This window comes from Lissotriton vulgaris, chromosome 7, assembly GCF_964263255.1.
Source record: "Lissotriton vulgaris chromosome 7, aLisVul1.2, whole genome shotgun sequence".
Taxonomy (NCBI): domain Eukaryota; kingdom Metazoa; phylum Chordata; class Amphibia; order Caudata; family Salamandridae; genus Lissotriton; species Lissotriton vulgaris.
The window spans coordinates 169433961-169458441 of NC_141695.1; the positions used below are offsets into that span (position 1 = coordinate 169433961).

At 46.4% G+C, this 24481-nt stretch overlaps 2 protein-coding genes and 1 long non-coding RNA gene across 3 annotated transcripts in view; all 3 read right to left on the bottom strand.

Moving 5' to 3' along the window:
• Positions 1-24481, bottom strand: part of LOC147701089 (uncharacterized) — a 546834-nt gene that overhangs the window by 268483 nt on the left and 253870 nt on the right.
• Positions 12659-14525, bottom strand: LOC147701090 (uncharacterized). Its single transcript, XM_086928381.1, has one exon. The coding sequence runs from the start codon at positions 14523-14525 to the stop codon at positions 13044-13046; it is 1482 nt and encodes a 493-aa protein (XP_086784507.1). The 3' UTR covers positions 12659-13043.
• Positions 14616-24481, bottom strand: part of LOC147701091 (uncharacterized) — an 84281-nt gene continuing 74415 nt past the window's right edge. The window contains exon 4 of the long non-coding RNA XR_015297431.1: positions 14616-15909. This is a non-coding gene — a long non-coding RNA (uncharacterized LOC147701091). The remainder of the gene's footprint in view (positions 15910-24481) is intronic.

Genomic DNA, 24481 nt, shown 5'->3' on the forward strand with positions numbered 1-24481 from the left:
TGATGGGGACAAGCAGAAGTCCAAGACCACTCGGCGAGGTGGTTATACTCAAGCAAATAACATGGACCGATATGCCCAATCTAAAGGATCCCCCAGTGGACCGGGTAGATCACTGGAAGAAACTAGGGATGGCCCGACCTCCTCGACGGAATTGACTTTGCAGGATGTCATGGGCGCCATTGACGGAATGAAAGCCTCCATCGGCCAACAATTTGAGACTCTTGCCCACAAGCTGGACACTGTTTCGATCAATGTTAATTTGATTTGAGCAGATTTATCAAAAACTAATGAGAAGGTCAAATATTTAGATCTGAAGACCTCCAGCCTGACGCGTGACGTGTCTGACTTGCAGACAGAGGTCCGCAATTTGCGGACCTCCAACGATCTTTTTGCTTGCCGGTTTGAGGACTTTGAAAGTAGGGCCCGGCGTAACAATGTACGCATTATTGGTGTCCCAGAGAAGTCGGAGGATCCGGCGGCTGATCTTTTTGTTGAGGATCTTATAATCAATCACCTCGTACCTAAAGGACTGAGCAAGTTTGTTGCGGTTGAACGTGCCCACAGAGTACCGGGTGGTAAACCGAAGTTGGGTGCCCCGCCGCGGCCTATCATCGCCAGAATTTTTAACTTTAGGGATAGAGACGCTATCCTGCAGGCTTCGCGGGTGGGTGGACCTATGAAATATGAGACCACCACTGTAAGTTTCTACCCAGACTTTACACAGGCGGTTCAAAAGCAAAGACTGGGATTTCTGGGTGTTAATTGGCAACTGAGAGAGGTGGGACTGAAGTACGCAATGCTTTTTCCAGCTAAGCTGCGCACTGAATTCGAGGAACAGACATATTTCTTTGATCGTCCAGAGGGGGTGGGAGACTGGCTCGACACTTTGCCTCATCAACGTGGTCGGGAGGAACAATCTGGAGGAGCGGAGGGCGGTCCGACGGAGCAGGAATAGGAGCAGGTTTCCGGTTTCTGAACTTTACTGATAGCCTCAGACTGTGGTTTGATGACTTTTGTTGTGTGATTTGATGTGTCATACCCGGGGGTGGCGGGGCGATTGGTGGGACTCTTTCCTCCTCTGGGTTTCTTTTTGTAGATTAGTTTGATGCTAGGACGACAGGCACACTGCAAGTTGGGGTGGCTATTTAGTCTTACACAGGGGTGCAGGGTGGGGGGGTTTGTAACAGGTCTTTGGTTCGGGGGTGGGAAGGTGTTTGTTTGGGGGTGTGTCACACGAACGACAACACCCTATACCCCCAAACATAGAGGGGCCATTTCGGCACCTGCACTAGAGCACTGGGAACAAGCAGGGATAGAAAAGATAGCTGATCTTTATGCTGATGGTGCCCTGCTCCCTGATAGGCTACGGGCTGACTCGGACATACCGGCTGGACAGTTCCTGTTACATGCATCAATAGTACGCACGTACACGGCAGCTTGGGGTGATATCTCTGAAGAGCCACAGACACATCTATTGATACAGTGCTTACACATCATGGGGGTGGATCACATGTCATTCATTGGCTAACGCAGGCACTGTTAACGCACACTGTTTGCACCCTCCAATCGTTGAGAGACAAATGGGCGATGGACAGGGGCAGGGATTGGACGGATAAAGAATGGGAGAGTATCTTAGAGGGACCTAGCAACTTCCCGCGCAACTCCCGTTTTAAGGTCATACAATACTACATCAAGCATAGAGCATATCTGTCACCAGACAGAATCAACCAATATTTTACCGTAGACACATCGGAGTGCCCTCGCTGCTCACTGGTGAATGCAGACATACTCCACATGCTCTGGGCCTGCCCCAGGCTACACAAGTATTGGACGGCAGTGGTGACGCTGTTAACGAAGGGGGTTGGAGAGGAATTGCCACACACGTGGGAGGCCTGCTTACTTGGGTTGTTTAAGAGGAGAAAACACACCAAGGTCTGTTCCAGATTCTGGGATTTGGGGCTTATCACCGCCAAGAGGTTAATCACCAAACATTGGAAAAGTAAAGACCCTCCTCACCTCTGGCATTGGTATACCTCTTTTAACAACTGGGCGATGGCGGAAGAGGTGACCCTTTGTAGGGAGGAGACGGCAGGCCTGAGGGCCATATCGATAGCGCAGCTCTGGAGGGATGTCTTGCAGGCTTTCCGACAGGCATACACAGACCAGGATGACACTCAAACACCACCCTCACCTAGCGGCATTAATAAAACAGCGGTGCAATAGGGGCGGGCGACTGCGAGAAATGCTGGGAACTATCGCATGCCTCGCGCACGATGCGACCACCGACTGTCTTTTACTGCCTGCATGGGATGAGTTACCCTCTTCTCACGCATGACAACACGCGCTGCCGATCTGCCGGGCACTCGCCTCGGAAGGGGCCTCCTGGGTTTATCAAGCTTTCACTCACTCGGACACCAGTCTGCACCCACGCTAGAACACGCTGACATGACACCTGAATATATATTTTGCTAGACACACTTCATTTGCGCATTCCCCCCCTTTTTTTGACACATTCGTTGTTTTGTTATGAGGGGGATTTTATGCTTCCTCCTATATTATTTCTTCTTTTTCACCCCCCCCATCTAGTATAGCATTAATCTTGAGTTACTCTCCAAAGTTGTAACTGTCTACTACAATGCCTCAAACGTGAACATTTTCTGTTATTCTTTTGAATGATCGCTATATGTGCTGTCTCAATGTTACATTCTCAATAAAATATATTCAAACAAAAAAATGAACTCAAATTGGCTTGGTCTCTTAAGAACTCCACCCGGTTTTGGGCACTTGTAAAGTGGAGGGAAGAGATGTCTCTGCTTCACCTCGGCAAAATAAAATTTCTCCCCAATTTTTTGGGGGGGGTTTTCTCTAACAGCATACAGTATGTTGGCACAATAGTATAGAATGTAATTAAATAGAAGTTGCAATATTGATCACATATGTATGTCAGTGGTGAATATGCGGATACTATATCAAAAAAGGCATTACACTATGAATATAAAGACAATCTAAACGCATTATTCTGGTACTTCATTAGTCTCACAGTGTTCCACAGATCTCAAATATTTTAACAACGGTTCCCATATATCACGGGGTCTAGAGTCTAGAAGAAGATGGTAGATCCTCTGCATATATTGCTAGGTTGTCACAGTGATAAACTAAATCTTTAAGCCAGAGGGCACTTTGGGATTTTACCGCACTGTCCCAGGAAAGGGCCACTCGCTGTTTTTGCAAGAAGCAGTGCCACTTTTACGAACTTGCCCACTACTCCCTTTAAAAATGGCACCAAGCCCAGCAGACAAATGTGCGGGGTGCATTGCACGTTCACATTGACCATTTTGGACAGTTTACTCGTTACCTCAGCCCAGAACTCGGCAACCCCAAGGCATGCACAGGCTAAGTGCCAAAAGTCAGCCTCCATGCCCCGGCAGCTTCACCCCAAATCGCCAAAAAAAGGCTTAGCACAGGAGGGGAAAAGGCCTAGCAGTGAAGGGGTTAAGAACTCCACCAGGTTTTGGGCTCTTGTAAAGTGGAGGAGAGAGAGGTCTCTGTAGGAGAGTAGGGTCTGCTATCCTATGGTCACCCCAATTTTTTGCTTTTTGCTTCATTGGTTTTTGACTTAATGTGGCTGTGGGCCTGCCAATTAGACCCACAGCCTGCCGTTCTCTCTCTAAATTTATGCCAATGCACTTTGGGTGCATTACCAATTGGAATATGGATCACCTTGTGAGCCCCTGTACAGTGTACCCTAGGTACACAGGGCATAGGTGCATCCAAGGCCTACCAGGGGCTATAGCACGTATTGTACCACCCCTGGCCTGGCCTTACTATTTGACACAACTGGCTGATCACTCAGCTGGGGCAAGGTGGTGTAATCACCCTTTGCTTTAGGTATAGTATCTCTATATCTAACATACAAAGGACACACAGTAACCTATAAGTCACTCCTATGGCAGGCCTTACCAATCCTGGAGGCAGAGTGCTTGGTTATGTGTGAGATGGTGCTCTAGCATGAGATGAGCCTGTCTGAAGCTTTCGGAACCATGTCCTTTAGCTATTTCTTGATAGCGTCATACCATATACTCTTAAGTGCATTATGAACCTCGAGGTTAAATGCTAACCCTGGTTTGACATTATCAAAACATGTTGAGTAAGGTGTCATACAAATTGGAATACTACCCCCTCGCCAATTATGGCGACGCGGGTAGCATTACACCCTTCTAGAGGGACACGACATGTACAGAACCTGAACCCCTGTAAAGTTAAACAGAGCCTCAGCATCATAAAATGGATGCAGCCACCACAGACACAAGTCTGACCTCCTGCTGCTGGGAGTCCTTCCAGCTAGGGAGGCTTGGACAAAGGGTTTCCTGCCTTGGGAGGTGCTAGCACCACCCCAGACAGGATTTTGCGTAGTGGGTTAGGGAGGGCTGAATAGAATCAGACATGCCCGGGGCACACAAGGTGTCCCCGTGCATATGCCAGTTCAAACCGGTGCTGGGGCACTCCAGCCCCAGCTCTGGCGCAAAACTGGACAAAGGAAAGGGGGTGTAACCACCCCCCTTCCTAGTCCCACCCATAGGAGGGACCTAGTAGGTAATCCAGCCCCTTGATTTGGTTTAAAGGTAGGAGCTGTGTCCCAAGACTTTAGATTATCCTGAACTACGCTTGAAGAAGAAGAAACTTTGGACCTTCAACATTCTGCTGCTCAGAAGACTGAAGAATCTCCCTTGTGGCCAAGGAGTGACCACCCTGTGAACACAGGCACCATCCAGCGATCAACGACTTGCTTTGCCGCTGCCTCGAGCCAGAGCCCAACAAGAACCAGACTCCCAGACATCTACCAGCCCGATCCACAGCCCCTGCAAATCTGAGACGAGTGGAGGCGACCTGAGACGTGGGACCGGACCTCTTGGAAAGTCCACGAGAAGCTGACTGCGCAGCACCTGAGGCACCCTCACCGCTGTGCTAGGAGTCTTGAGAAGCTCAACCACCGAGCTACATTTGCACCAAGGACCAGCCCCCCAGCTCTCACGAGATCTGCATGGGGCCCTTTTGCTTTGTTCCACTCGACGCGCCTTCCCGGTTGCTAGCCCGCTGGCTAGTGGCCATTTTGGCGACCAAACGACAACTTTCCACCGCTGGTCTGGTTGCTCCAGACTGGCCCTTGCTGCTCCTAAAAGCAGCAACCCCTCTGACCTTGCTGGTCCGAGAGAGAAGCCTTCTTTGTTTCCTGCGTGGCTTGCATTAGCCAAGGCCTGTTTGCGCCGATCAAGAAGCCGACACCGCCATCAACTAGAGCCTTCGTGGGACAGCTCGTGAGTGACTCTTGGTCGTCGTCATCGTCACCTGGTCCACTGGCTGAAGAGAAAAGCTTCACGACATCACCTGTTTGCACCCGACAACGCCTGGTTCCTTCCTGGTTCCACACCGGTCACTGGCTAGTGACTTTGAACATTGTCCCCTCTGCTTTCAGGTCTTCATCACTTCAGATCCACCCTTGTATCCACCGGAACTCTTCACATCAGGTCGCCTGCAGCATCAACGCTCCAAGGCTCCATCTGAACTCCTGCAGAATACCGACACACTTTGGCACCACTGCACCCGCTTCCTGCGGGTGAGGTAACGCAAGCACTCCGGTGCTCCTGAGTAGTTCCACTCTCCTAGTGTCCAGATTCCAAAGGGTTAAGTTCTAGACTGACCGGAAGACTTCCTACCTTTAACTTTAAAACGTTTACGCATCCATTGATTTCAATGTGAACTGCTTCTAACTTTGCGCACTTCAAGGGGTTACATATGGTAATACATGCCAAAAGAGTTTAGCCTAAGACTGCTTTGTCCATGCTACCAATAGGATAGCTGGTCTATAAGGTTGACTTACAACCAATCACCATAAGGGTTGTTTGGAATGATACAAGGTGGTCACTAGAACTAGTGAACATCATATATCAGGCCAACTTCTCAAAGTCTCTGCTTCACCTCTGCAAAATAAAATTTCTCCCCAGACCTGGGAAGATCATTTCTACAATCTTTATTCAGTAACTCCATTTAATGAGCCGAACACTGTGCTGAGGACTGTGTAAACAGACAACTCTATAACTAAACCTGGCAGTTTCCTTTACCTGGCCGACATCCTCAGCTCTGGAAGCAATAACCAGAGGTAGAGCTCCAGGATTAAACAGCATTCCAGCATATATCATTTTGCTAGAAAGAGATTAATTGTCTTAGTATAACCTTTTCTTAACTAATGCCATTATCAGTGGTGCCCCAGTACCAGACTCTTGGAAGGGAGTGGACATCGTCCCGTTATATAAGAAGGGGTATAGATTCCATCCAGCCAATTACAGGCTGATCAGCTTGATCAACTGTGCAAAGAAAATTTCTGCCCAATTGCTCTTGAGCAAGATTGAGGAATGGACTGCTGCTATGGCCAAAGTATCTTCCTTTCAGACAGGCTTCAGGTAGAAGATATCCACGATTATGCCCAGGTTCGCTGGAGAACCCAGGGACAGGTGACTGAACGATTTCCTATCAATTGAGGTGTTTGCCAAGGCTGTGCCTTGGCACCCACCCAGTTTTCTTTATATCTTAATGTTGTTCATTATCTGCCCTCAATTGATGCACCATACCTGGCAGGCACAAAACGAACAAGTTACTTAACTTCGGTAACGATGCATCTGTAAGAGACATATATTAGTTATAGATTCCTTATCTTACAATTACCCCCAGGCGTCAGACTGGATCAGAAGAAATTTTTTCTGAGCAGTACCCCTGCGTGTCGGTAGGTGGCATCGGTCGACTCCGCGTCCGTCATCGGCGTTGTGGTCGCCGGGATGACGCCGCGGTGGCTACTTAGACACCGCTCCTGAGCGCTAACCACAGTATTGACACAACGTTCAATGCCAGAAGCGCAGACCCATGCAAGACACTGGCCATTGGTGCAGAAAACTAGGGACCTGCAAGGGAATCCCTATCCCTACAAGTCAGTGTGCAGAATGGGGAGGATGGGTGGGGTGGTAAGGCATCTATAACTAATATATGTCTCTTACAGATACATCATTACCGAAGGTAACTAGTTCATCTGAAAGAGACTATTAGTTATAGATTACATACCCTAGAATAGATACCCCAGCAATTCCAACCCCGTAGGAGGGTCTGCAAACTAAGTTCACTCCAAGAATTCCTGGAGAACAGAAAGGCCGAAAAGGCCATTTCTCCGGACTTGGCTGTCCACGCAGTAATGCACAGTGAATTTGTGCAGGGATGCCCACGTGGCTGTGTGACAGATGTCAACCAGCGGAACTCCACGTCTCAAAGCAGTAGTGGCTGCCCTTGCCCTGGTTGAGTGGGTGCGCAGTCCTACTGGAGGTTCCATTTTAGCCAAAGAATAACAGATCTTAATGCATAGGACGACCCATCGAGAGATGGTATCTTTGTGCACTGCCCGACCTTTCTTGGTGCCCACATAATCCGTAAAGAGTTGATCGTCCACCCGGAAGGCATTAGTGCGGTCAAGGTAGATAGACAGCGCATGTTTTGGGTCCAGACAGTGAAATCTCCCCTCCTCTTTGGAAGGGTGCAGAGGTGGGAAGAAGGTAGGCAATGCAATGGTGAGACCTATGTGGAAAGAGGCAATCACTTTGGGCAGAAAAGAGGGCTTATATGGAGGACTACTTTGTCCGGATGGACAGCAAGAAAGGGAGGTCTGGAAGATGAGCCTGAAGATCACTCACCCTGCGAGCAGAGGTGATGGCAAGCAAAAAAGCAATCTTCCAATGAGGCAAAGTGGACGATTATGTAGGGGCTCAAAGGGAGCACATATAAGATAAGTGAGGAAAAGATTCAAGTCCCACTGGGGCATTACGAAAGGAGAAGGAGGAAAGAGAGGAGTAATGCACTTCAGAAATCTGATAACAATAGGATCGATGGCCATGCTCAAGAGCTCGGGGTACCAGACTCTTTGTGCCCAGTCAGGAGCCACAAGAATGACTTGGGACCTGTCGCGTTTGATCTTCTTTGCAATCTTGGCAGAAGTGGTACAGGCACAACTCCACTCGCGACGGAAAGGGTAGCCGATCGAGAGCCGCCTTGGAAACTCTACCACGCAGAACTGCTGACATTGTGTGCCCTCTTCAGTGGCGAATAGATCTAACCAAGGCTCTCCCCACTGCTGAAAGAGACCTCGCACCACCTTCGAGTGAAGATGCCATTTGTGATCCATGAGGCACTGAGTTTGTCCATCCCGGCGTTCAGTGAACCTGCTAGTTGTTGAACCACCAGAGATATGGCCTGATGTTCCAGCCATGTCCAAAGGCGAAGAGCCTCTTGACATAGGGTCCACAACCCCACCCCACCCTGTCCTGTTTGTTGCAGTACCACATGGCGGTGGTGTTGTACGTGAACACCTGCACAACTCTTCCTTTAACAGAAGGAAGGAATGCCTTCAGTGCAAGATGAATCGCCCAGAGCTCCAGAAGGTTGATGTGGTGCCTGGACTCCGCCGGAGATCAGACGTCTCTGATCTCCGCCTCTCCCATATGGCCGGCCCATCCCAGGAGTGAAGCATACGTCACTACTGTGAACTCAGGTTGAGGAAGGGAGAGGGATCTGCCGTTGACCCAATCCTGGTTCGTGAGCCATCACTGCAACTGACTTGCAGTCCCCTCCGAGATCTGAACGTCAACGGAAAGATTCCCCTGGTGCTGCGCCCACTGGAACTTCAGGTCCCACTGCAGAGCCCGTATATGCCATCTGGCATGATCCACCAGCAGTATGCAGGAGGCCATGAGGTCCAGCAGCCTCAAGGTCATTCTCACAGAAAACCGGGATGGATGCTGAAACTTCGGTATCCTAGTCTGAATATCCTGGACTCGCTGCTCCGGAGGATAGACCAAAAACTGCGCTGTGCCAGAACCGCTCTGATTCAAAGGACTTATGGGAGGGAATCAGGTGCGACTTTTGCACGTTAACTGTGAACCCCAGCAAATGCAGGAAGTCCGCTGTAGTCTGGAGGTGGGAGACGACAGCCTCAGCGAGCTGCCTTTAAACAGCCAGTCATCGAGATAGGGGAAGACTGGAACCCCTGATCTGAGCACATGAGCTGCGACCACCGCCATCACTTTCGTGAACACCCTAAGGGCGCTGGTAAGGCCAAAGGGGAGTGTGGTAAACTGAAAAAGCTTGTGGCCTACCATGAACCGTAGGTAGCGCCAGTGGGCAGGCAAGACGGGGATGTGAAAGTAAGCGTCCTGCAAGTCCAACGCTACCATCAAATCTCCAGGGTCGAGGGCAGACAAGACCTGAGCCAAGGTTAACATCTTGAACTTCTCCTTCCGGAGAAACCGGTTGATGTCCCTGAGGTCTAAGATAGGACGCAGGCCTTTGTCCTTCTTGGGTACCAAGAAGTAGTGGGAATAGCAACCACAACCTACTTCTGGCACAGGGACGCATGTATCTCTTCTGGGATGGGAAGGCCATATGGGAGACAGAGATTAGGGAACCCTCATCAGCGGCAGATACCCAACTCTGGGTCCTGCTCCGACCCCGAACCAGGACTGGGGGTAAAACCAGGGACGGTGTTGTCCGAGGATGGCGCCGGGGTCAGCACCAGCGGAGGAGTCATAAGGTCAACTGGCGTCGACCGGGATCCAGGCCTGGATCCCACGGGGTCCTGCACGCCGAGACCGAAGTTGCCGACGGCACCGGGGCCGAAACCGCCAGCAAGTTAGGACTCCCAGTCGGGCCCGCGGGCCCGAAGCCGCGCCGGCAGGTGTCGACGGCGGGAAGAGAGTCCTCTTGGCAACGAGGAAGTCTCTAATATCGCCCGGAGTCGCATTGAGTCCAGGGAGCGGAGGGTGTGGGACATGATACGACTCCTGAGCCGCGTGAGTGGCTAGGGGAGTCCGAAGAGCAACACTGCTTCTTTTTGACATGCCTCGACTGACCCGAGTGCGAGGACTTGGATCCGGATGATCGGTGATGACTGCGGCTCCGCGACCAGTTCCTCGACTTCCTCCCCGACTGGGACCTCGAGCGGCACACAGTCGACTGCCGGAGCTCGAGGAGCTTACGGGAACGCTCCCGCCTAGCCTTCGACGTCAAGGCCCGGCAGTCAGGGCACGACTTGTCATCGTGGTCGCCCCCCAAACAGTAGGGACACCGGCGGAGGGGGCCGGTAACAGACATCAGTCGGTTAAAGGCGTCACACAGCTTTAAACCGGGCATCCCTACTGGCACCAAAGATAGACAAAAATGTCCAAAAAGTTTGTCAAAAAATGACTAAAGGTACGTGCTCTTCCCGGATCTGCGCTAGCTGGCGCGGAAAAAAGAAGAAATGACGTCAGCGCGCGAGGGCGGCGTCTAAGTACTCCAGCGACATCATTCCGGCGATCACGACACCGACACGGAGCCGCAGACGACGCCTACCGACGCGCAGGGGTACTGCTGACGAAAAACTTTCCGCATCCAGTCTGACGCCTGGGGGTAATTCTAAGGTAAGGAATCTACCGGTGCATGACTTACTATGCCCGGTTGCTCTAAAATAATTTGAATTGACTTGCTGCTAACTGGTCTATACTGCTGCTATTTTAGAATTGACTTTTCATATATCGCAGAATTTTAAAACTTCTTGCATTTTAATTGGAAATCATTTTACTGTGCATTGGGTGCTTTGCTTAGTGTTGTTTGGTCCCTACCTGCCTGTGCCCCGTTCCACAGCGGGTTTTCCCGTTTCCGTGGAGGACACTGCGGCAGACAGCTAGTCCCCCTGCTCCCATTGGCTGGTACCGGTCAGGTGGTGCGCCAGACTCGGAGCCGGCCATATTTAATCGGGACGACTGGAACCCTCAGTTGGTTCTCGTTACCGGTGCATGAATTACTATGCCCGGCTGCTCTAAAATAATTTGAATTAACTTGCTGCTAACTGGTCTTTACTGCTGCTATTTTAGAATTGACTTTTCATATATCGCCGAATTTTAAAACTTCTCGCATTTTAATTGGAAATCATTTTACTGTGCATTGGGTGCTTTGCTTAGTGTTGTTTGGTCCCTACCTGCCTGTGCCCCATTCCACCGCGGGTTTTCCGTTTGCGTGGAGGGCACGGCGGCAGACAGCTAGCCCCCCCCGCTCCCATTGGCTGGTGCCGGTCAGGTGGTGCGCCAGACTCGGGCCGGCCATATTTAATCGGGATGACTTTCTCCGCGCACAGCGGACGCGCGCAGCAGGCGTGCGCCGAAGTTGCACTTGTCCGAGCTAAGGACGCGCAAGGGGCTAGTTGGGCTGGACCTCGTTTTACTCTTCATAAAAATCGTGAGTTATATTCCCACTCTGCACTTCTTGCACTTAGACCTGGGTTTAAACCGTGTCATTTCTCTTCTATTCCTGACAACCTGGTTAATCTCAACTGTTGCAAAGGGGTTTCTAGATCCATACGCCCTCGCCATTATTGTCTTAATAAATCTAGGGAGATATGGAAGTCAGTTTCCCATTCCTAACGATTTAAGTGAGGCTGGCCTGCTCCTTAATGCTAGGTCGTTGGCTCGTAATAATGTTGCCTTCAACGACTTTGTCTCTCAAAAAAGGCCCCCTTGGGTCTTTAGTACCGAAACCTGGGGTTCTGAAACCTCCAGCCGTGACTTCGTAGAGGCAGTCCCCGAGGGCTATTCTTTGGCCAGAATGGATAGGTCAGGACGAAAGGGAGGTGGCCTGGGTATCCTTTTCAGAGACACTTTTACTTGTAGCACTAAGCCTCTTTCTTTACCCTCTGATAAGTTTGAGGCTTTGTATTTCTCTATTAATTTCCTTCCCTCGGCCTCTTTCTCTGGTATTCTCTGTTATAGACCTCCTGGCCCCAGAACGACCTTTGCCCATGACTTCCTTAAATTGATAGAGCCCTACGTTGATAAGCCCCACTTCATTATTCTCTGCAATTTTAATTTTCACTTAGAGGCCATAGAATCGAAGGATACTGCAGTACTTGTAGATGGTCTAGCGGCATGTGGTTTGGGTCAACTGGTCATTGGCCCCACACATTTGGCCCGCCATAAGCTGGATGGTATCTTTTCAAATGATTCAAGACTTTTGGCAGGAACTCCCATCCCCTCTAGGATTACCTTTAAACTCCTGTGCTTAGCCCATGGTGCTTTTTACGGCGCAGGCTCAGAAGGTATCAGGGCCCTTCTGTGTGTGTATTCCCCCAGTAGAACCTTCCGGTCTTCTTCCAAGAATTTGCTTGTGGTCCCCAAGTTCACAAAGGCAAAGTGGAGAGGCAGAGCTTTTTCTGTTCTAGCTCCTAAACTCTGGAACTCTCTCCCTTTTGAGCTCACTAGCCAATCCTCTTTAGCGGTCTTCAAAAAACACCTGAAGACCTGGCTTTTCTCCCAGGCATATTAGGGACTGCGCCTTTTGTGGCTTCCTGGTTCATCTATCTGGTAATGTGGACCTTTTGTTTGTTTGTCTGGCGCCTTGATGCCCCTTGGGGCTAAGTTTTGCGCGATATAAAAATGCTATTCATTCATTCAACACTAACGTGTTTCTTTCAGATTCTGTATTTCAGATACTAGCTTTTTTGGCATAAGGATTTTCTCCAGTGTGGAGTTTCTTATGGTGAGATAGCGTTTTTATCTGCAGCTTTTCTGGTATTCAGAACACTCATAAGGTTTTTCATCAATATGGAGAATCGCTTACGGTTAGTGAGGCTGTGCCTATCAGATAGGAATTTCTGGCATTCACAGCATTGGTGATGCTTTTTCCCTGTGTGCGTCTGCTCATGTAGAGTGAGATTGTGTTTAAAACTGATGCTTTTCTGGCACTAAAATATTTTGATGCTGTTTTCTTATGGCGCTTGAAATTATCTCTACCTCTGAATACAATTAGAGCACTGATAATTTTCTTCTCCAGTATGTATTCTCATATGTTTAGTGAGATTACATTTAAGGCTGAAACATTTTTGGCATTTGGAGCACTGATAAGGTATTTCCCCAGTGTGGGTTCTTATATGCTGAGTGAGACTGCCTTTTTTACTGACACATATCTGGCATTCAGAGCACCTATATGGTTTTTTCCCCAGTGTGGGTTCTTATATGCTGAGTGAGACTGTTTTTTTCACTGAAACAATTGTGGCATTCAGAGCACCGATAAGGTTTTTCCCCAGTGTGGGTTCTTATATGAATAATGAGACTGTTTTTTTGGCCGAAACATTTTTGGCATTCAGAGCACTGATATGGTTTTTCCCCAGTGTGGGTTCTTATATGCTGAGTGAGACTTTTTTTCCCACTGAAACATTTGTGGCATTCAGAGCACCGATAAGGTTTTTCCCCAGTGTGGGTTTTTATATGAATAATGAGATTGTTTTTTTGGCCGAAACATTTTTGGCATTCAGAGCACTGATAAGGTTTTTCCCTAGTGTGGGTTATTATATGCTGAGTGAGATTGCCTTTTACCCTGAAACATTTGTCGCATTCAGTGCACTGATAAGGTTTTTCCCCAGTGTGGAATCTCATATGCCCAGTTAGAAGTGATTTAAGTGTGAAATCTTTTGGGCATTTAGAGCACTGATAAAGTTTTTCCCCAGTGTGGGTTCTTATATGTTGAGAAAGAGATTTTTTGTCTCTGAAACATTTCTGACATTCAGAGCATGGATAAGGTTTTTCCCCAGTGTGGGTCATTGTATGTTGAGAAAGAGTTCTTTTGTCTCCGAAACATTTCTGACATTCAGAGCATGGATAAGGTTTTTCCCCAGTGTGGGTTATTGTATGTTGAGAAAGAGTTGTTTTGTCTCTGAAACATTTCTGACATTCAGAGCATGGATAAGGTTTTTCCCCAGTGTGGATTCTTGTATGTTCAATGAGTTTGCTTGTGTCAATGAAACATTTCTGGCATTCAGAGCACTGATAAGGTTTTTCCCCAGTGTGGGTTCTTGTATGCCGAGTGAGACAGTTTTTGTCTCTGAAACATTTGTGGCATTCAGAGCACTGATAACGTTTTTCCCCAGTGTGGATCTTTGTATGCCGTGTGAGATTACGTTTTACACTGAAACATTTCTGGCATTCAGAGCACTGATAAGGTTGTTCCATAGAATGGGTTATTGCATGTTTTTCCCCAGTGTGGGTTCTTATATGAACAATGAGACTGTTCTTTTGACTGAAACATTTCTGGCATTCAGAGCACTGAAAAGGTTTATCCCCAGTGTGGGTTCTTATATGAACAATGAGACTGTTCTTTCGACCGAAACATTTCTGGCATTCAGAGCACTGAAAAGGTTTATCCCCAGTGTGGGTTCTTATGTGCCTTGTGAGACTACTGTTTAAACTGAAACATTTCTGGCAATCCGTGCACTGATAAGGTTTATCCCCAGTGTGGGTTCTTATATGCCGAGTGAGACTGATTTGGTCAATGAGACATTTCTGGCATTCAGGGCACTGGTAACGTTTTCCCCCAGTGTGGATTCTCATATGCTTAGTGAGATAAGATTTACGCCTGAAACTTTTTTGGCATACTTTGCACTGAGAGTAGTTTTTCCCAGTGAGCATTCTCTCAAATTCAGCGAGATGAGATTTATGGCTGAATCTTAGTTGGCACAGGTAATTTCTTTCCCCAACTTGGGTTATTTTGGTTTGATTGAGACGGGTTTGAACACTGAATTTGTTCTCACAGCCCGTGCTTTTATCAATTGTATTCCTAGAGTTAATATCTCTACTTTTCTCTTGCTTATATGCCACAGTAAGAGTGAACCTGATTTTAGAGTCGGGCTTGTTTAGATAATGTTCAGCACTTATCTCTAAAAGAAGTTGTATGTAATCTTCTTAACACTTGAATTGAGCAAAATATGTCTGGAAGCAGCCCTGTAACACCTGTCGAAATGTTTCTAGCAGATTTTAGTCTTTTGGTTATAGCCTCTCTGGTAGCAACTTATTTTGTGACTGAAGTTTTTCTCAAATCTATTTGTATAGGTTCTTAGCAATGCAGTGATAAGGTGTTAGTCTGATATTTAATGATTAAGCTGAGAAGTCACTTTTTGCACTGACGTATTGGCAGTAACTGAGGACATTAAAACATAGACAGTACTATTGTGGATCATTAGTCGCAGAACATCAGTTCCTTTTATCCTTTCTATGTTTGGTGTAAGGTTAAGGTTTGTAGTTCTGAAGACCAGGATTTATTTACAATAGCTATAGCACAAAGGTGCTCATTTAATCCATTTTGATATTTAACAGTTTTACATATCACTCCTGCACAACAGATAATGTTGAGGCGATTTACATAGAATTACAGAACAGTACATAATAAAAAAGGAAACAATCTGAGATGGTCATGAACAAAATAAAGTGGTGAATTTTTAAGGTTTTCGCAAGAGTAAGCAGAGTGGATCGAGGTGTTATATCCCGAGGCAGATAGTCTGAAACTTGCGTAACTGGTTAAAAACGGTTGTTGAACAAAGGTGATTTTCCAATCTTTTGGTTGTTAGCGTGTCAGCTTCGGAGTCTTCTTTAGTGTCTTCTCTTTGATGGTATCCAGAAGAAACCTTTTGTTATAACTTTCTTTTATGCAGTGTGTCCTTCCTCTCTGGGATTACATGATGCTTTAGATGAACGTTATTCTGTCATGCTGAGGCAATTTGTCTTTCTGATAATATTTCAGATGAGGATGCTGTGATTGGTCTTTCTGGCATTATTTCTGATGCTGTGTGCACAGATATGACTTTGCTCTGGGTTAATGAAAAGCAAAATTAGAGACTTCACTTACAGGTATAGAACTTTCCTCAGCTCCCACTTCCTCGCCACACCTAGATTTCGGAAATTTTTTAAACTTAGAATGCTGGATGTCCTTCAGTTTTTCAGAATAATCCTTCTTATGGCACTAACATTCAGTTGCCTGGTGGTAAATGGTGCTTTTTTCGTCCATAATTTCAATCACCTATAGTATTAAAATTAAATAGTTAATACATGTAAATTTCTCCAAAAATTATTTACAAGCCAAATCAATGCAGAATTGCAGAATTTTGAAAATGTTGAGCTGCTCTTCTGACAGAGCAGAGTGTAGAATGGTAGCCTGAAAATACTTGGATGTAGGAGTAAGGATTTGTAGAATTTTCAACATTTTATTAAGCTCACAAAGGATACCTGTACCCTATGGAGTTGTAACATAGAATCCGAAAGGCAGAAATTAAAGTCATATGCCCTGGCACCAAACAGCTATTTAAAAAAGAATACTATTAATTAATTTTTAATGTAGATATCTGGGATGGGAATTTCCCCATGGACATCAGGTGTTTTCCCCTGCCCTGAGTTACCACCTACTTGTATCTGGTATCCTGACTTTTGAGTTCTGGCCTTTGACGCACGCAAATCTATTGTGTGTTGCAAGGACTATGCCTAGACCTATCCCTCAACTATTGTCCAGAGTATGAATCAAGGGCAATGAAATTAAGGCGTACTTTCATGTGTTCATTTTATTCCACCTGATTATCAGTTGTTAGGTTGTTCTGCACCTGGATTTACTGGGTGCAGAAAAACAGGACACCATTTTTTTCCAGACTGAAAAATTAGACTGAAAAGACGCACAAGACTCTGGGTGCAGCAGAAGCAGCCAAGACTTATGCTGGTTTTTTTACTAACTGGGGAAAACACACAATTCTTCCCTCTGTTAGAAAATGCTTTCCCCTTCCCTCCCCTGCTTCACCAATCCCTCCCCTACTTCACCAATCTCCCCCCAACCAACCACATGCATATATATACCACCTGCTTAAAACAAGTGGTAAATAAAAGCAGAAAAACACTATGAAATAGTGAATGGCATGTGGCTTGACAGGGAGAAGAATCTGTTCCTCGTGGCAACTGCCCAGTCCATGCCGTCAAACTAGTAACCACACGTTACTGGGGTAAAACTACCACAAAGTAAAAAAAAAAGAAATTTACATGAGATTTTCCTGTCACCCCAGTACTGTGCAACTTCTAACAAGGGGTTATGATAGGTCACGGACCGGTCCTTTGACCTGGAGGGTCACACCAAGTGTGCCCTTATTTAAGGCACATGACTGTCATGGGTTTAACAGCTAGAGCGGTGGTGGCAATGCACCCTGTTGTAAGGAACAATAGCCTGATGCGATCTTTGCATCATGGTCAGTGGAGTGGCTTCCTACTGACACACCCATGTAATGCTCCATTTCAATACCTGCGCCCAGACTTTGCGCTAACATCCAGTGTGTGTTTAGGGTGTTGGTGTGCGTAGCATAAATGCAATGTGAGAGTGCGACAGATTAGAATGCATCTCCTGCCTGCCAGGTGTGTATACAAGTTGGACCATCTATCCCTCTTTTATACTCCAGTTCAAAGTCCTCTGTTACCAAGGAATAATGTGCTCTACAAAGAACTCAGGTGCCTGCTGTGACACCAGGGATGGTGTCAGCCTGACAGTCTATCTAAGTTGAAGGGACATCACCTGCAGGCTGAATTACTTAATGGAGAAGCTATGTACCTGTACTGAAGAGCCTAAAAGTCTGCCTAGAAGTCTCCTTGTCTGGTAAGAAAGGGAAGGGAGTTTGACTATCCAGTAGGAGGACAAGGCGGTCCTGGAAGGAGCAGGTCTGACACATCCCCGGTATTTGTAGGGCGGGCCGGAAAGCCATTCAGCAGGACCCGCTAGTCTGAGGGACCCCCCGCCAACACTCCCAACAGTTCAAGGCAGAAAATAAAACTCTACGACAACGTGATTGTTGAGGCCCAGTTGGACGATTGTGTGCTGCCAACTGGCCCGTTCAAGGTTGCATTTGCCAAATTCCTAACACAACAGGGTCTGAATCTACTGGCTTCCTGGAGAGCCTGTGTTGGGCTTTTAGCTGCTGAGTTTGTGACTACTCTGTGTCAGAGGCCCATGAGGGACTACAACTACCCCAGTGTCGAACACCTTGTCTGAGCTTACGCCTGTGGTCCAGCCGGCCACAGTGTAGGGACAATTGCTGACGGGCCTCCAGAGGGGCTGCACTTACCGACAGGCCAGGTGTGACTGCTACCTTGGGACTGCTAATCTTCGGGCAACTGCAAAGAAAAGTCAGAGTTGGTGCCCTACTGAATGCAGCCCTACACCCAGGACAAAAGTGCTCCACAAAAGCCTTCTGGTGGGTCACTGCTCTCTCGAGTGTTCGGGCGTGCCATTCAAGTGCCGGGAAGCAGGAAAAAGACCCAGACAAGACTGACTCATCTTGTGCAAGGGTAAGACGCTTACAACAGAGCATATACGCATTGGGGTGACTGGAGTGACAGAACTGCACCTATACTATATTCATGATACTCCTAAATGCCCGAGAGGGGAAGACGGTATCAGAACCGAAGGCACCTGCCTGCAGCAGATGCTAATCTGGCATGCCTGCACTATCTTTTCACCCAGACTGTCAATAAAGTTGATTTTAGTGCCGCTACACACATAGCAGGGGGAATCTGAGACCATTCGCTGGGGAAGGTGCAACTCGATGGTCCGGTTGTGGACTTCATCCTACCCCCAAGGGTTGATCCGTGATATTTAAAAGACAAGGCGTTCAAAGCTGGTATGAGAGATGGAGCAGACTTCTATTTTAAGGAGAACGGCCGGCCTGTTGAATCAGCTTGCGTGCTATTGGATGATTTGAAGTCAGTGATTCGAGGCCAGACACAAGCCTTGATTGGCGGAATGCCGAAGGAACGTAAATTAAACTGCGAGGCTCAGGACAGGGAATGTGCTTTCATGGAGGCACGCTGGGCAAGTGGGTAATCAGTTTCTCTCCCATTACACCATGAACTGAAGCAGCACACATTAAGAGCACTAATGGAAAATAGCGGGCACTGTGGAAATAAAATTGACAATTGTGCCCCATCATTTCCCTGTTTCTGCCTGACAGCCATTTTTCTCATTCAGACAAGCACCCATTTTGTGTGTGACATCCATTTGGTCTTCAGACCCACAAGCAAGACACCCTGCCTCTGGCACCCCCGTTCATTGACCACACATTTCTGTGGTTCTGCCAATTCCCAGAACCAGCAGATAGTTCCTGTTTTAAGAAATAGTTCCTGTTCTTTACTGCAAGCCAGAGAGCAGATGGCCTCTGTTTTACACAAGATAGTTCCTCTTTTTGACTCTTGTGGTTCAGCCAATTCCCAGAACCAGCAAGATAGCTCCTGTTTTACACAAGATGGTTCCTGTTCTTGACTCTAAGCCAGAGATAAACCCCCGAATGAGGAAGGGCCTTCAACTGAAAGAGAACACATTTCCACACATCGCATACCCTCTCACGAGACACAAGACACACCCCTACCTTGACACATCTGTTGGAAATTACTGCTTGTCACTTCCCTTTTTCTTGTCACTTCTCTTTTCTTCTTTTGCCTATTGACTGAAAACTGTATAAATATTCTGATGTGTGAATAAAGCTGCAGACCACTCCTGTACCCGCTTGGTGCTGGAGCTCTCCCCTTAACTCGAGTTACTGGACCCTTTTTGGTACTCGAGCACCACGGACTCCTCTCTTTGCTTTGACTGAAATTATGATTATTAGGTATAGAAATTCTGAGATGAGGTCATATTGAATTAATTTACCACATTAATTGGCGCCCGAATAGGGACGTTACCTTTTACCTATGCGCCGGCGATATTGGACCCAGTACTATCCCCTCCTGACCTTTGATGGACTTCAAAGTGCACAACGCGGGGAATTCCCGCTAACTCCCTCGAGGCGACCCGGCATCCACACGAGGCAGTGAGGAAAATTGCAGAACGTCCTGAACCAGAGCCCAACCTGTGAAGAGACGAGTCCGAGGTTCTGCGAGCCCCACCTTAGAAGCTGCGCGCATTTCAAGATCTTCAAGAGGCCTTCCAGTTATTTTTTCGGTGAGTACTGCTGAAAAGTATAAAGACGAACCCACAGCTTTTGAGGGTGCAGTAAAGATACATGTTTCTGTTGGTTTCTCACCTATCTTTGGTGAGGACTGCTAAACTAGTATAAAAGACGGACTCACCACTTTCGTGGGTACGGTAAAGATATATGTTCTGTTTGTTTTTCTTTTTTCTCTCAATTCTAAATCTTTGAAAAGTCTTGCCATCATGCCTATTTTCTCGAAAATAGGTAAGATAGCAACCAAAAGGAGTATTCTTGAGAAGGAAATTCCCCTTCCTCCTTGGGATACTCCAGGACACTTCATGTATGCAAAACATGGTGTTGGTGCAATTATTTATTGTGATTTATGGGTGGATTATACTAAAGACCTAGAACACAGATATAGATGGCCTGAAAATGGTACTTTTGACATGGAATGTATTTTAAAATTAGAGGAACAGTTGTGGAAGAAAAAGGGAGTCCGCCAGTCACAAAGTGACTCGGTGGAATTATGGAGAAAAGAAGCCCATAGGAGGCAACAGAAAGAATTGCATAAAGTTGAAAAGGGTAAGAGAATGTCAGAGCAGGCCAAGAAAGAACATTTACAAGAAATAGGGAAAGAAGTAGTTAGTGAAAGGAATAAAAGGGAACAATCGGCCATTTCTACTGGTTTTTATCCTGTATTGCCATCTGCACCTGAAAACCTTAACATTGCACCACCTAAGACACAACCTACCGCCCCATCACCAGAGGATACTTTCACCAATTTCCTTTTAGATACTCCACCTCCATATGAGGTTCCAGTAATTCAACACCCTCTGCCTTCGCCACCCCTTTTACAACATAACACACCACCTCTCACTCCAGAAGGGGGTGCCGTAGGTCCAGACCCAGGTAAAACAATTCCCGACTGCCCCTATGACCCGACTCCGAGCAACACAGGGGAGGCGGGCCGAATAAGTAAAATACTTCAAGACTCCTGGAAAGAAATAAGACATCTACCAGCAATTGACACGTTTCTTCAAGCGGCCTCTGAGTTTCTTCGTACTGGAGAGAACTCACGAGCCATTAACGCTATGACTACAAGAAGATCACACCCTGTAAAAATGCACATGTATAGGTTCCTCCTTTGCTGTTTCATAAAACACATACAAGCAGAGGAAAGAAATGTACCAGTTTCACTTTTTGACTTATTAGATTCCGCATCCGACCACACTAGTCTAGAACTTATAAAGGATGCACTAGACAGGTTCACCCGTAAGGTGACCCGTATTCTGCAAAACTTGCAAACAAATGAAGAGAATAAGAAACTTGAGGAGGAAATTACTGAACCTCCTGAAAAAGTCCTACCCGTTCGTTCTTCCGCCCCCAATTCACGTACACCCCCGCCTACATTCCTCCAAGGTCACTCTGAATGGTCATCTCCAGATGAGTTATTTGAAAATACATCCAATGCATTAGACTACTGGTTAGACCAGGAACCTCCACTTACACCGGAGGAGGAGGAAATAGCCAGAACTGCGACCCTATGGGTCTCTCAATATAAGATATATGACAATGATCTCATAGCCTAACTTTTTCTAGCATTACCACGCTCACATCAAAGATTAGCAAGTCTCTACATGGTACAACATCTCATCACACTCAATGACACTCATTTTAAACATGATCCAAGACTCAAAGATTTTCTGTCTGACTGCGCTGATAACATGTTCGTCCACAATAGTTCAGTTTTTCTCAACACATTTATAGATTTTAGACAGAAATACCAGAAAACGACTGAATATAAATCTTTCAATAATACTTGTGGACCAATTAATAGACTTCCTCAAACACGCCAGTTCCCCATGAGAGAGGTCCACCCCAGAGTTGACACGAATGGCGCCGTACAACGCGTTTTTATTTATGTACCCTTGACAAAACTTGAGTTACTAAGGATAAAAGAGATGGTTCCCTCCCACTCAAAAGATCCTGCTGGATTCTTTAAAGAATTAGGAGATGTATTAATGATGGGAACATATACTCTTTCTGATATCACAGCAATTCTGAAATTATTGTTGCCATCAGGTATATATGACAAAGTAAGAGAAAAAGATTGGGAAGTAGCAGGTGAACACATTAGATGGACCGAACTTCAGAATGACGAAAATACTAGAGTAGCAGGTCAAGGTATAGGAGACAGACTAAAAGCACTTCCTGGCACTATTTTAAAGGTGCTACCACAGTTACTGACAGTAAAAAAGGAGGACTGGGATACCATTTCCTCCTGCAAACAGAAACATGGTGAAGACATAGGAGATTATTACACCAGACTTGAAAAATGTTTTGCGGTAAATAGCGGCCTTACGCCGACAAGCGAAGCTTACCCGCATCTGTTTGTTTCCAAATTAGTAGACAAAGCCTTGCCAGCTATTAAGGAAAGAGTACTAAAAGTAGAAAGTACCTGGCAAGCACATACACCACCACAGGTGTTACAAATGCTACTATATCACCAAAATCGCATTAGGGATGAAGAAGAAAATGATAAGAAACGCATGAAAGACACCAAGATGAAAGCATTAGTAGCCCAAACTGCACCCCAGCGCCAACAGACACCAGGTAGCCAGACAAACGTGAAGAGCACTTGTAATTATTTCAAAAAGACGGGACACTTCGTTAAAGACTGCCCTGTCTTAAAGCACAATTTGGCTACTGGTAAGACACAGCCTCGTCCATATCAGCCAAAACAGAATGTTTCCCAAGGCAGTTCAACACCTTCAGTTCCACCGACAACACAAATGGCCCAAATGAACATTATAGACAGCGACTACACTGAATACTACCAAGATTTTTCATGATGTTGCCAAGGGAGAGAAGATGACAAACTGCCCCTAATCCCCATCCCAGTAGATCAGAAAGGCCCATTTATAGAGGTCCGACTTCTTGGTGAGGATAGAAAGTTTCTACTAGACACTTGGGCCAGTAAAACAACAATAAGCCATCAAGAGGTCCCAGAGGCTCCTCTCTCGGGTTCAAAAAGTATTTCTCTGGGTTTCTCCGGACAACCTGTGACAAACACCACGTCAAAACCACTGCCCTTGCAGGTTGGTCCCCTCACGACAACTACAGATCTTATATTGACAAAATCATGTCCAGAAAATTTGCTTGGTATAAAAACATTGAAAGAATTAGGAACTGTTATTGTTTGCTCACCTAAAGATGTCAGACTATTTCTATGAGATTTTAAGGGCCACTACACAAGTAGAGAATTAGACGAGCGTTTGAAAGATTTGCCACCCACCCTTTGGGCCACTGATTCCACCACAGTAGGATGTATGGAAATAACACCTCACAAGGTTACACTGAAAGAGGGAGCCCAACTACCACGTATAAGACAATACAAAATTCCACCTCAAGCTGAACAAGCATTAATGTTAATTATTCAGGACCTAATACAGTCAGGTGTGATTAAAGAAACAACCTAAAACATTTGCAATTCCTCTGTTTTACCAGTTCATAAAAAAGTGGAACCAGGAACACCACCTGTCTACAGACTAGTGGTGGATTTGAGAGAGCTCAATAAATGTGTCATTCCACAACACCCTGTGGTCCCAGACTTCTTCACTTTACTCACAGCCATAGATGCAGAAGCAACGCATTTTTCTGTCATTGACTTAAAAAACGCATTCCTCAGTATACCCATTCACCCAGACAGTCAATACCTTTTTGGCTTCTCCTTACAAGGACGAAGTTTCCAATTCGCAAGAGCTCCTCAAGGTTTCACCGAAAGTCCAAGTGTATATAGCCAAGCGCTGAAAAGACAATTGGATACTATTCAAATGCCCACGGATACAGCCATACTACAATATGTTGATGATATCCTCATTACGGCCAGATCTGACGCAGCATGTGCTGAAGCATCACTACTAGTACTAGAATTCCTAGCTGCAAATGGCCATAAAGTTTCCCCTGGTAAGCTCCAATTTTGTTTACAGCAAGTGGCATACTTAGGGCACTTGCTGTCAAAGGAGGGTAGGCAGCTTACAAAGGAACGCATCCAGCTCATACAACAAATACCACAAAAAACAACACAGAAACAAGTTCGAGCTTTTGTTGGTCTCACCTCATATTGTAGACAGTGGATCCCGCAATTTGTCTCTTAAAAAGGCTATGTGTCAAGCCCCAGTGTTAGCAACACCTGATTACACCAAAGATTTTACCTTGTTTGTAACAGAAAACTCAGGTACAGCACTATCAGTCCTGACCCAACTTCAAGCAGACAGACATAGACCATGTGGTTATTTTTCAAGTACATTAGATCCAGTAGCACAAGCATTACCTGCATGTCTACAATCAGTAGCAGCTACTGCACAAGCTATTAGACAAAGCGATGCTATTGTATTGGCACATCCTCTGATAGTCTAGGTCCCACACGCTGTAGAACTTCTGCTAAACAGAACGCAAACACAGCATCTGACAATAGCCAGACTCACCGGATATGAGATGACGCTTTTTCAGCCACATATTGAGATTAGACAATGCAACATTTTAAACCCAGCAACACTGTTGCCACTGACCTCTCCTACTGAACAACTTCACAATTGTATTGACATAATTGATTTAGTGACCAAACCCAGACCAGATTTACAAGATACTCCCCTTTCT

Excerpts from the sequence above, each read along its gene's own strand:
- LOC147701090 (XM_086928381.1), bottom strand. The coding sequence starts at position 14,525 with ATGCTCACTGGGAAAAACTACTCTCAGTGCAAAGTATGCCAAAAAAGT.